The sequence below is a fragment of the Alosa sapidissima genome, chromosome 10 (genome assembly GCF_018492685.1).
Source record: "Alosa sapidissima isolate fAloSap1 chromosome 10, fAloSap1.pri, whole genome shotgun sequence".
NCBI lineage: Eukaryota > Metazoa > Chordata > Actinopteri > Clupeiformes > Clupeidae > Alosa > Alosa sapidissima.
The window spans coordinates 7,075,394-7,087,336 of NC_055966.1; the positions used below are offsets into that span (position 1 = coordinate 7,075,394).

The 11,943-nt window shown below is 45.8% G+C and overlaps 1 protein-coding gene across 8 annotated transcripts in view; it reads left to right on the forward strand.

Moving 5' to 3' along the window:
- The first annotated feature begins 655 nt into the window (after positions 1-655).
- cspg5a (chondroitin sulfate proteoglycan 5a) overlaps positions 656-11,943 on the forward strand; it is a 33,548-nt gene continuing 22,260 nt past the window's right edge. For all 8 annotated transcript variants that reach the window (XM_042108011.1, XM_042108013.1, XM_042108015.1 and 5 more), the window contains exons 1-2: positions 656-1,168; positions 9,926-10,835. In XM_042108011.1, coding sequence (XP_041963945.1) covers positions 1,078-1,168; positions 9,926-10,835 — 1,001 coding nt within the window. In that variant the 5' untranslated portion in view covers positions 656-1,077. The remainder of the gene's footprint in view (positions 1,169-9,925; positions 10,836-11,943) is intronic.

Here is an 11,943-nt window from a genome sequence, read left to right on the forward strand (position 1 = left end):
CACCAATGATCCTCTGTGGAAGAATGTTGGCAACCCCCACCGCGGACACCTCTCGCCCCTTCGCATTCATCAACGCATCTTGAGGAGTGTATATCCCGCCCATCGCTCTCGCCTCGTCTTTTGTATGTGCCGCCGGCTGCAATACAATAACAATGAAGCTTACCCGCACATAGAAACACATTTCTTACTAATGGCTGGGTATCATTTAGTCCAGTAGGCCTAACTGGACAGTATTTTTGCTATGATGAGCTTAATTTCTTATTTTCTTTTCTTTGAATTTTTCATTTGGTTTTCATTAAGAACCAATTTACCGTCAAACCAGACTTCTTTTTATATGAAAAATATACGTTTATTAATATAGGCTTAAATAGCACACCAAAACACACACACACACACACACGGTCGCGCGCGAACCCCCCCCCCCCCCCCCTCTCTTTATTTCTCTCTGAGCTGTCGCAAATAAGGAACCAACATTGTTTTAAAAAGACTATGATGCCATTATTAGACAAATGCCCTCCCATATAAAAGAACCTTCCGACTGAGCTGAATAGAAAATTATTGAAAGGGAAAAAACACTGGGAGGGGACGAGGAGGGGAGGGGGTGGGGAGACGATGGGAGCTGAAATGATTTTCCCATCTCAGTGAGTCTGTGAGAACAGAGAGAATCGCATCACAGTCCTAGAAGCGATTTGCTTTCCCGTGGTGGGAGTGCAATAGGTCTGATTGAAAACAAGCGGCGCTGCTGCCTCCGTGCGCTCTAGCATATGAGGAGAGGAGCAGTTTTCCGTGTGTTTGCACGGTGTCTGTCTACCCGTAGTTACGCTGCAATGGGACCTTAAAACCATCTAAATGACACTATTTTAAACAGGAGCGGAGGGTAAATATAAACAAAACACGGAGAAGATAGCAGTACGCGAACTCGCCATGGAGAAGCGCAGAGGAGGAGGAATATAACGTGGACAACTGACAAAGAACTTGAAGGATTTACCACTTGTTTTGAACATTGACTTTAAAAGGGATAGCAATTCCGGATTTTTCTGATAACTTGTGCTGAACATTAGTCTACACGTCGTTGCCATGAATGGAAAGGGGAATTATACGGGATGCTGGAGACTGCCAGTGCTCGGTTTCGTTGTGATTCTGCACTTGATTCCATTGTTTGCACATGGTAAGAAATGAGAAATGCCTACTCACAAAAATGTAAAACCTTGCCAGTGAGGTAACCCATCAATGCATTTGCATAGGCCTAAGTGAAAGTGACAGTTGGTATTTTATTAGTCTATCCATTATAGTCGTATAACAGTTGCTGCAGTTATGTTACGATTGGATGCTGCCGTAGACACATGGTTAAATGTAGGTTAAACGACAAGAAGAGGTTTGAGCATTAGCCTACAGTATTGCCAAATGGTCTGTTATTTTACATTTTGAAACAGTCAATTTCGTGTACTGCTTGAAAGAGACCGCAGTTAACCGTGCATCTGGACTTCTCTTGTTAGGCTTGCAGGCTTTTGGTCCCACCTGACACAGATTTGGTGGCCCTGAAACCGTGTCAGTGAGAGGGGACGAAGCCTGTGTGAGTGATGCACTGTGAAGCTGCCGTCTCTATGGCAATGATGAAACCACACAAAGCGGGGTTACAACCGTGGCTATGCAATTTTTAAACGTTGTTGGTGTCTATCCAAGTGTTCGTTTTGTTTCAAGTACTGTAAAAGCCTCTGGCTTATGTTTTTGCCTGAGGGATACAAAGTCAATTTGCCCGTTATTGTCGCAGTCACTAGCCGCGTCTTTGAGACACTGACCTTAACATGAACCTAAAACAATCGTCCGATTATTGTTAGTGTTATTTATAGGATGATTCCGACGTCATTCTATTGAGTTGTTTTCTTAGTGCCTTTGATCAACCATTCAGTCGACTAGGTCGTCGAGTGCTGTGGTTGAGCTGAGGTTTTGTCCTGCATTGTCACCTCGCATTCCAATGGAGTAGCCCACATAGCATCAGATACACTCGAGCTGTGCTGTCATATTATTTCACCACCACCATCATAGTGTTTCCCAAATCATTTTTTTGACTGCAGTTATATTTCTGGGGACCGACGCGTTATTATCCAGTCGATTAAACTGTTTCTGAATCACCGCCCAGCAACAGAACAGTGGTGTAGGCTATCTCTGTTGTTGGTCTGTCAACATAGCCCCTATTAACTGCAGTTTAGACTTTACATGAGGGCATTTTATTCGCCTATCGTTTCAGAGGGGTAGGCTAGACTACCGGTATTTGCTGTGGCAACCTACAAGAACATGGGCGACACATTTTTACAAAGACTGCAACTCAACTTGAGTCACATTGGCACGATATCCCAAGGGAAGGGAAGTGTCCTTATATCCTATTGTCGGCATTTCCCCTTTGTTTTCAGTATGGATTTTACCAATCACGTCGTGCTTCATCATTTCATTTTTTGCATGCCTCGAGGTTCAGCACGAAGATAATTAGTCAGATAAACTGACATGGAAATAATTGGCTAGACCGAGATAATAGGAGGTAGCCTATAGTAATACAGCTGTTTCATTCGACAGTTTTTTACGCACATAATGCACATATCACATGTGTATAGCCTATATTTAGTTGTTTACACTGGAGTAATGGTCTTTGTGTCTGGCCATCAACATGTCAATTATTTATACGGTTGGAGCATGCTGCATGGACTTGTCTGGTCAATGATAGGCTAGGTGGAAAATGTCAAATATAAGTTATCCAATGCATCTCCGTTTTTTGTGCACAGGATTAGGAGATCGGCGTGATATTTTATGCTTTGGCTATATCGAATGCTAAAATGGCAGTGGTGTCATTGGGTCCATACATTTAACCCTCTAGCTTCCAGTAATCCTGCCCAAGCTGATCCATCGCAGCACACTCACACCACTGTCTCTACAACAGCTGGGTATCTCCCTCTGCATGGCAGGTGTTCAGTCGCTTGGCACCCTGAGCTGGCCCAGATCCATATCTGCTCTAGAGTTCACTGCCTTGTGATTTCAAGCCTCATTCCCTCGATGGAGCGTTATGTGCTCGAGCTTGGTGATTACACTTCATATATATCGGACAGGGTGGAATTGACCCATAGATCGACGGGCTGATTCTGATCCGGCCCTGATCTGGCCCAAATGCGCACGCTATCTGAGAATCCTGAGCCGGTGTGAGCCTCCAATCCTCTCTAGGGCGGCAGCGTAAATCTGTAGTTAAACACATTTGCCACAGCCCAGTCTCCAGTCCTCTCTACTGTACAGCATACTGTATGTCAGCCACAGGGGGTGGGAGGAGGGGGGAGGGAGGCCCATTTTGACCATCGCTTGCTCACTGTGTAATCCTTTCAAATGAAAATGTACGTTTTTCATGTCTTTGGGAAATTAATGTAGAGAGCAGTCAGCTCGTCCATCTCATGATCTTGCATCTCTATGATGCCCAGTTAAATGGATGACCAGTTGCACAGTCGTTCCATTTCTTTTGTCAGCCACATCAGATTTTAAGAACAGAAAATCTTAATTTTGAGGTATCTTTTTTACATTGTCTGTGATTTTACAGTCAGTGGCATTCAGTGCAAGAGGGGTCAGCCATTTTATCTGGAAGATAAAGCAAGGGCTCTGGTTCTTCAGTCTGCACTGGCATGACAGGCTCCTAAAACAAGAGGTTGGCAGTGATATGACAAGACAGCTTTGTCCCTTGAGAGAAAGAGAGAAAGAGAGAGAGCTGTGTGCAAGTTCAGGTTCAGTCGTGGGTTACATCATTTAAACAGCTGCCAAGTGCTGCCATCCCTTAAGCTAGTGGCCATATCATTTCCCCTCGCAGTCAGTGCCAAATCTACTAAAGCTTCACGTTCGTCAGAAAAAAAAGATGCAAAGTTTAAAAAAAGAGGAATAATGAGATTACTGGCGGCCAGATTAAATGGGTCTGCATGATCCCTCTCCTCGATGATGCTTTTAAAAGCCAGAAGTTTATGGAGACCCCAAATCCTTGAATTTTAATTAGTCTAATCGTTTAAAACAATCAGCAGAAAAGCTGAAAGACAAATATAAGCACCATGTGGCCAAGCTTTCCTACAGACTCCTGTGCCTCTCATCCCCTCTCAGTAGACTCTCTGTATGCTAATACTCCCCCATCCCTATTGACACACACTCACACACACACACTCTCTCACTCTCTTTCTCACACACACACACACACACACACACACACACACACACACACACCTTGATGTTTATGGACATCTGAATTTAACAGAGAGTGAATTTAACTGAGAGTGAGTGTGTGAGTGAGTGTGTGTGTATTTGACAGTGTGTGTTTAAGTGGCAGTGTGTTTTTGACCGAGCCACTGTGTTCATCTGAAGCCGCCATGTTCGTTTAGCATCATCCAGCCCAGCGAGGGCAAGTGTGTTCCCATAGTAACACATCCCTCCTCCATTCCACCACCTGTTGAGCACAGAAATGAAAGGATTTATGCAGTAGAGAGAGAGAGAGAGAGAGAGAGAGAGAGAGAGAGAGAGAGATGTAGATGGAAATCGATGTTGAGACATTTAATTCAGAGTGGCTGCCATTAGGTTTATACCACATGGTTATTAGGATGTGGTTGAAATAAATGATAACGAATTATTCATGAATCATTTATATTTGATTGATTGTATTTGCTTAACCCCTGATACAAAGAGGCTACGATAGGGGAAGAATCCAGTTCAGGAGCAAATTAATATTCCCACTGTGTAACACTGCTAATGAACTGTGATATCAGCGCAAACATTTGAGTAGCGATCAGTATTCAAATATTAACTCTTCAAAATGCTTGATGGGAAACATATTGTTTTATGGTGGATGCAGTAGCTCAGTTTTACATGACCTGCAGATCTGCTGCTCTCCCCCGCCCTACTCTGACTCTCTCTCCATCACTTCTATGGATCTCCCTTTGGTTCTTCTCTTGCCCAGTCTCTGTCCTTTATGCACGCACGCACACACACACACACACACACACACACACACACAAACACACACACACACACACACACACACACACCTGTCCCTGCACAATGTAAAAATCAATCCAGCTTGGTTCCCATCTCACAACACATTGGATCATCTTTCACTTTGGCACTCTGTTTGGCAGTGTTAGATGCATCATGTCCGGAGAATAAAATCTCTCACGGTGTTGTTTCCCAATATCATCCTCTAATTTAGGGTTATTCTTTTTCCAGCAAATGGAGGCATGGAATCAAATGCAGATCTCTTCCTTTTGGATCATTAGGTCTTTGAGAGAGACTAGCATTCTAAAGTTGACTTGAGTCCTTTACCAGCTGTGCTCCATAATCTATTGACATGGTCGGCATCCATGTGAGAGTTAACTCTGGAAAATCTCTCTTTGGTTGGAGTGCATATGGATAGTTTGACCACACTGAGTCATTGTTGCCATTCATTTCCGTCTGTAGAGATGCATTTTCTGGATTGTGGTTTGTAGACTGTGCTATGGCCAGTGGAAGATGTCCAGTTTCAGTGAAGACAAATGTGAAATGCCTCACACATCTTTTGAATAATCATTTTCATAAAAAGAAAAAACTCCTCTGCAACTGAGATTAAGTCCCTCTGTCCCTGTAGACACATCCTAAACTCAAAGCCAGACACGTAGCTTGGCCACACATCAGGTTTATGCAACCCACGGCCCTGACCACCGACGACTCCTCACATGAGCCAAGGCTCCCAGCACCCCCACAACAAGGGCTGGCAGTTGTCCTTATAACCATCTCACTTCCTCGCCCACCTCGATCACCCTGCCAACATCCCCCCACCCCCTTCACCCAGTCAGAGTGACCCCAACAGGATGAATAACTGATGGGGTGAGGTGGGGGGTAACTGAGTGTTATGTAATGGGATTTGACTGTCTGGGAGTAGGGGAGCACAAGGACCCCTTTGTGTCCTATTCACGGCACTCGGACCTGGGCCCCATTTTGGTCCCTTTGTCTCCGCTGCTGACCGGTACGGGATAATGAGATACTGCAGCCATATATTTGGGATCATGGGAGGACTCGTCCGACGTGACCTGGAATGGGACACCCGCACGTCCGTTCATCGGTCTGTCTGTCTCACTGTGCCGGGGCTGGACCTCCTCCTCCTCTTCGTCTGGACTCATTGCCCTCTGCCCGTCAAGTCCACCCCATCAAGTCCACTCTATCCAGCTTTCACGTGTAAAAGAATGCAGGGCCTCAGTGGAGTTCTTTTCCAGCTCTTAATTTAGACGTCAACTGTGTTTATGAAGGCTTGTCTGCTTATGGTGAAAAGTGATAGGCCATCAATTCCTCGGTAATCAAATAAAAACGCCTCCCTCAGCACGGCTTGGCTGCTCATCTCCGCCTCGTCCACCCATCTCTCCCGGATCCTGGTGTTGAGTAACATATTAACTCCATTTCACCAGGCTGTCACAGGCTCGCTAAGTCCACTTCATATTACTGATTTTCCTCTTCTCCATGTCATAGTTCCCATTGTTTCCATTGGGAACATGACATGAGGCCATGTGTCTACCTCTTGAGAGTAAAATAAATAAAGTTTTAATTTAGGATTTAGGAATTTCATTATTGATGACAGAACTAAAAGGGTGGTACAACTGCATTGGATTTACTGTGTCACTGATATATCTCTCTGATTTCCTGATTCAATTTCCAAACTGTATGTATCCCAAAGCCCCAAAACCATACAACCGCCAAATTTATGCTGTATCTGATCTGACTCGGCAGTGACAGCATTTGTAATTCAGAGAGAAAATCTGAGCTATTCTGATTGCTGACAGTAACCACACACAATTTCCTAGATGTGGTAATTAGTCAAATGAAATTCATTTTGGATGTGCCCTGAGCTTTAAATCCCCACTCAGTTCATCAGTGGTGTATCTCAACTGAACCCTAATCATTTGCACATGCCTATCTCTGGCTGAATGATTCCAAGAGGGAAATGGAAAATTCAGGTCTTGATTATTGTGGTGGCTTCCTCATAACAAGCGTAAAAAAATAAAATTACTAAAGTACTAGTGAGTGAAACTCAATGTTTGTTGGTTGAAGCATTGTAGAATCACAGTAGAGCATCTTTGGAAATAATTAAATCCATTTGCTAGTCTACCTACCTTCTTTCCCGCTCAAGATTTAGCTGGGTTTTAACTAGTTTATGTTTGCTTTCACATAAAAGTAAATGCAGGTTTGGTTCTATTAAGCTACTAGAGCGGTGCAATACAAGATTTCTGACAAGCCCAGGATGTACAGGAATTGGTTTGACTGTAACTGTAAGGATTTGTTCAGTATGATTTCATTCAACAAAAGCTGCCAATTCAAGTCTTTGTCAGCTGGTGAGGTGCATTGAGCCGGTAACTGCGATTAACCTCGCCTTTTCCTGATGTGTTCTGTTATTGCATATCTTATTTCAGCCCAGGAGGCTGAGCTGAAGGTTATCCAGTAATCCAATTACCTCATCAAGGAGTGGCTCAGTGAAAGATGTGTTTAATTGAAATGAGCATCAGAAATACATGACTGATTCTGACAGGGAGGTATTCCAGCTTTTAGGAATAAGGCGGCATGAGGATGGCAAGGAAACAATTGCAAACAAATCTTTTTTTTTTACCTAAACAATTAAATTTGTGTCAGTTTGAATCAGTCTGTATACCCAAAGAGCAATCCCAGCATTGACCACCCTGACCAAGCCCGTCATCTGTAGTATGTAGAGGAATGAGTCTGAACATGTGAGCGCTCTCAGAGGGAGAGCCCTGCACTTCTCCTCATCTGGGCTGCTCCTCCGGGATGACTCAGAGGCTGTTTCCACACAGGGACCTGTGCCAATATGTCCTACTCACTACTACTATGTCCTACTCATATGTTTCCACTCTGCACCCCCACCCCACTCCACTCCCCTCAACGCCCCTACCCACATGCAGAGTGGACTTTGGCGCACATCTGACCTTCATCTGACCCTGATGTAGACCTGATGTGGTCCAGGAGCCGCTGGAGACCGAAACACCTATTCCTATGCAGCAATAACAATTGCACAGTATCAAGTGGCATCCTGTCAGATCAGTCACGGTGTGTCTGCGGTGGTCCTCCAAAACATGTTAATGAAGTCCAGACCAGATCCAATAAGTCTGTCTTCTATGGAATTCAACTCTAGACGCCTATAGATGATCGCTGAAAACACGCCACACAGTCTCTTTCGCTCTGTCTTGATGTGGGAGGCTTTCATGTTGTTTACAGCTCATTGGAATGGAAAGTGAAATCTGATGGCGTTTTTCGTTGTTTTGAAGACACCCAAAGGCGTGCAGCGCTCTACTGAAGTCCCTCATTAGCGCGGAGACTGTCAGATGAGAACGCAGGGGACTTTCCCAAGAGAGGGAGGCAGGGCACTAGCAGAAACAGACCAGTTAGACGGAGTGCCTTTTCTCTACTTTTCTTCTCTTCTCTTCTCTTCTCCTTTCTTCTCTTTCTTCCCATCTGTCTTCCTCTCCTTGGCTAATGTAACATGGAGTGCGATGGTCGTGTGTGTGCGGTTTTTGCCGTAGTTTTTCCTCTGGACTGGAGCACTGCTGTGGTTCTGGTAATGGATTTTGCAGAGATGGAGTATCTGAGACTGGGCCATGGATTAGCCTACATTTGACCCTAATTTTAAAAGCCTGCATTTCAACAGCCGCGAGGAAAATAAGCACAACTGTCCTTTGGCAGGATAAGTGTGCTCACCTTGGCCCCACATGCAGATTTATCACGCCGTAGTTTCAGTTTATTCCCCACTTACTGCTGTGACTTTCATTGCTGTCACAGGGACCTTTCCAACCCAAAATTATTAGTTTAGCCGTTAATTCCCAAAATATGCCTTTCTGGGTGGAATAGTGTTGTCTCGAGTAACTTGTTATTGATAGGGAACTCTTAAGGGTCCTTTCTGTGGTTGTTAGTGGTGGGGGCCTGCTACTGGATGGAGATGTTTTGATGAAGCTCTCTCTCTCTCTCTCTCTCTCTCTCTCTCTCCCTCTCTCTCTCTCTCTCTCTCTCTGTCCGGATCACTATGACGCCCCATAGAGAGCCCCTGGGTTCTTAGTCCCGAACCCTAATCTCTAATCCGAGCTCCTTGCCATCCTCAAGTACATTAGTAAAATTATTACTCTTAATCCAGGGGCTTGGGAAAGCTGCTTTGGAAAGAAAATAGGAAGACTCGCTCGTCTGGAAGTAATTGATGGAGATCAAAAATCCTTTTTACAGGAGATGTGACGGCCGGGCTTCTGTTTTTCAAAGTGGTTGTGTGTCATATCACAGGCACTGACTGAAACCTGTTTGTCATGTGAAAGTCTTAGATTAACAGCAATTAATGCCAATTAAACACATTCCCCGAAAGCACTAATATATATATACTACTGGATTGTACAGCAAAGTCACTAACAAGAGAAGTGACAGGACTACACTGTACATTGGAGGGGCAAAATGTCAAATTTGTTGAGTTACAAATTGCATACTAATTCTTAAAAGGCCAGTTATTTAAAAAGTAGATTGTTTGTTATTATTCTAACTTACCTTGTGCCACATAAGTGTTGTTGACTCATATTTTCTAACATCCCTACTTTGTAGACTGCTTTCCCCTAATTCACATTTCAAACCAAAATGTTTACAGTACAATAGTGTACATATCACATTTTGTTATGATTTGGCAGCTAATTGTTGTAATATCAAATCGGGAAGTCTCTGGTTATTAACACCATTAGTATACTTCTTAATATATAAAAACAGTTTTCTGTTTGTAGTTGTATGTATCATTACAACATATCTTTTATTGATATGAATGTAATTAGCTAGGTGTTAAAATTACTTTTATATAATAAAAGTATTATAACATATGTAAGTACACTGTAATAAGGCCGCCTATTTATCTCTACAGGGAATTCCATTGGAGGAAATGTGACTGAGTCACCGGATAATGCTGTGAACGTGACCTCACTGCCCGGCGGGGAAGAGGGCGAGAAGATGTTGGATCTCACCAAGGTGGTCAATGGCGAGAGCCAGAGGGCCGGACGCAAGCCACGAGACGGAGAGGACGCGGGGAGCGGCATGATGGGTGGCGAGGGGTTCCCTGTGGTCGGCGAGGAGGAGGCCGGAGCCGGGGGCCGCCACTCACTCAGTCCGGACTCGGCCGAGACGGATCACCTGCTGCCCCAGGCCCCTGGAAACACCCAGCAGGAGGAAGAGGAGGATGATAGCCGCAAGCTGCCCCTGCCCACTGACCTGCCCTGGCAGAACGCCAAGGGTGGCCTGGAGACCACGGTGTTCGACCTGGACCGGGAGTTCACCCCCACCACCACCCAGTCGCCCATCGTGCGCATCTCCAACTCCGACACCCTCACGGTGGACTTCGTGGACTCCGACTCGCGTGACCTCGAGACGCCCGCCCCGTCCGCCCACGAGCTGCAGGGCCGCGACCCCACCTCCTGGACCATGCCTGACAACTACGACTACCTCACCCCGTACGACGACAGCATCTCCCCCTCCCCCGACGAGTACTCCGACACCACCACCACCGACCTCTACGACGACGACATCACCACCACCCCGCCTCCTCGCCCCTACCGACCCCGCATCCCCATCCCCGGCCTGCTGGCCCCTGACGGCCCCCTCACGAGCGGCGGCGGTGGAGTCGAGGACCCAGCGCCTCCCCCAGGGGTTGACAATGATGGCGCCAGTGGGTCCAACTGCCCCAACGGAAGCTGCAAGACGCCCTGCGATCAGCTCCCCAACTACTGCTTCAACGGAGGCCAGTGCTTCTTCTCTGATGGATTGGGACCCTTTTGCAGGTAAATGCTTTAAATATCCAAACACTAAAAGTCATTCACTGACCTCTTGTTTGAGTGAGCCACTGAACACCTCCACAGTGTTTTCCATAACTGTGACACAAACACACACGGTAAATGTTTGCATGTGGTGTGTTGTTGGAAGCCTGTCCTCTCTGACAAACAGGGACCTGCACTGCTCTGTGTCTGTGCTGGTCAACAGTCCAGAACGGAGAATAACAGGACTTATACGAGGACAGGTCCAGTGCTGTCCATTTCATACCACCATGTTTGCCCGGCCCGGCCGGTTTATTGGGGAACTTTATTAGGAACCATTTCTCAGCATCGCTGGTCCATTTCAGTTCACTCTGTCTGGCTCCACAGACTTACTGCTTGTGTCGTGCGGCTCCGGCGGCATATGGCTGTCTAGTGCTGGATTCCCAGATGGCTTATGCATCTGACAGTAGGCCTGTAGTTTGCTTTCCTCGTATGTGAGTGTTTATACTCCCAGTTGAGCTCCGAGAATATGAATAACCTCAGTAATGGCGGTGCGTAGAAAAATGCCTACGTCTCTGGATACCAAACCTGGACATATAAGGTGGCAAAGGGAAATTTCCATCGTATTTGTCATCATATCAAATCAGGGGCTCAAATGCTCGTAAAGAGGTCATCGTTGCAAAAAAAAGAGTCTAATCTGGGTTTAACAGGAGCGGCTATCAAATTCAGTATGTTTTGCAGAGGATTAGGAGCGTGAAAGGGGGGAAGGGTTTGGGCCAGGGAGGGAGCGATGAGGGCAGAGACCCTATTATCAGAAACTCAACTCCTTCACAGGGCATGCACTTCAACTTGGCCGTGGTCTTGGTCTGTTCTCGTCCGGCCTGCGTGCTATTCTCCCCATACCAACCAGCAAACGGTTCCCGCTAATGTGCAAATATTTGCTTAGAGCCGTCTGTCTCTTTGTATTCACCGTTACGCTACGCTAGGCAGTACAGAACAGACTAACATGGATTCCCCCACATCTGCTCATTAGCATGTTAATGTATTCAGTCCACCCCGCACTCCTGTGTGGTCATTACTCTCTTGACGGGCACTGATGAGAGTAATGATGGGAAGGTTGGACAGTCCAGCTCAC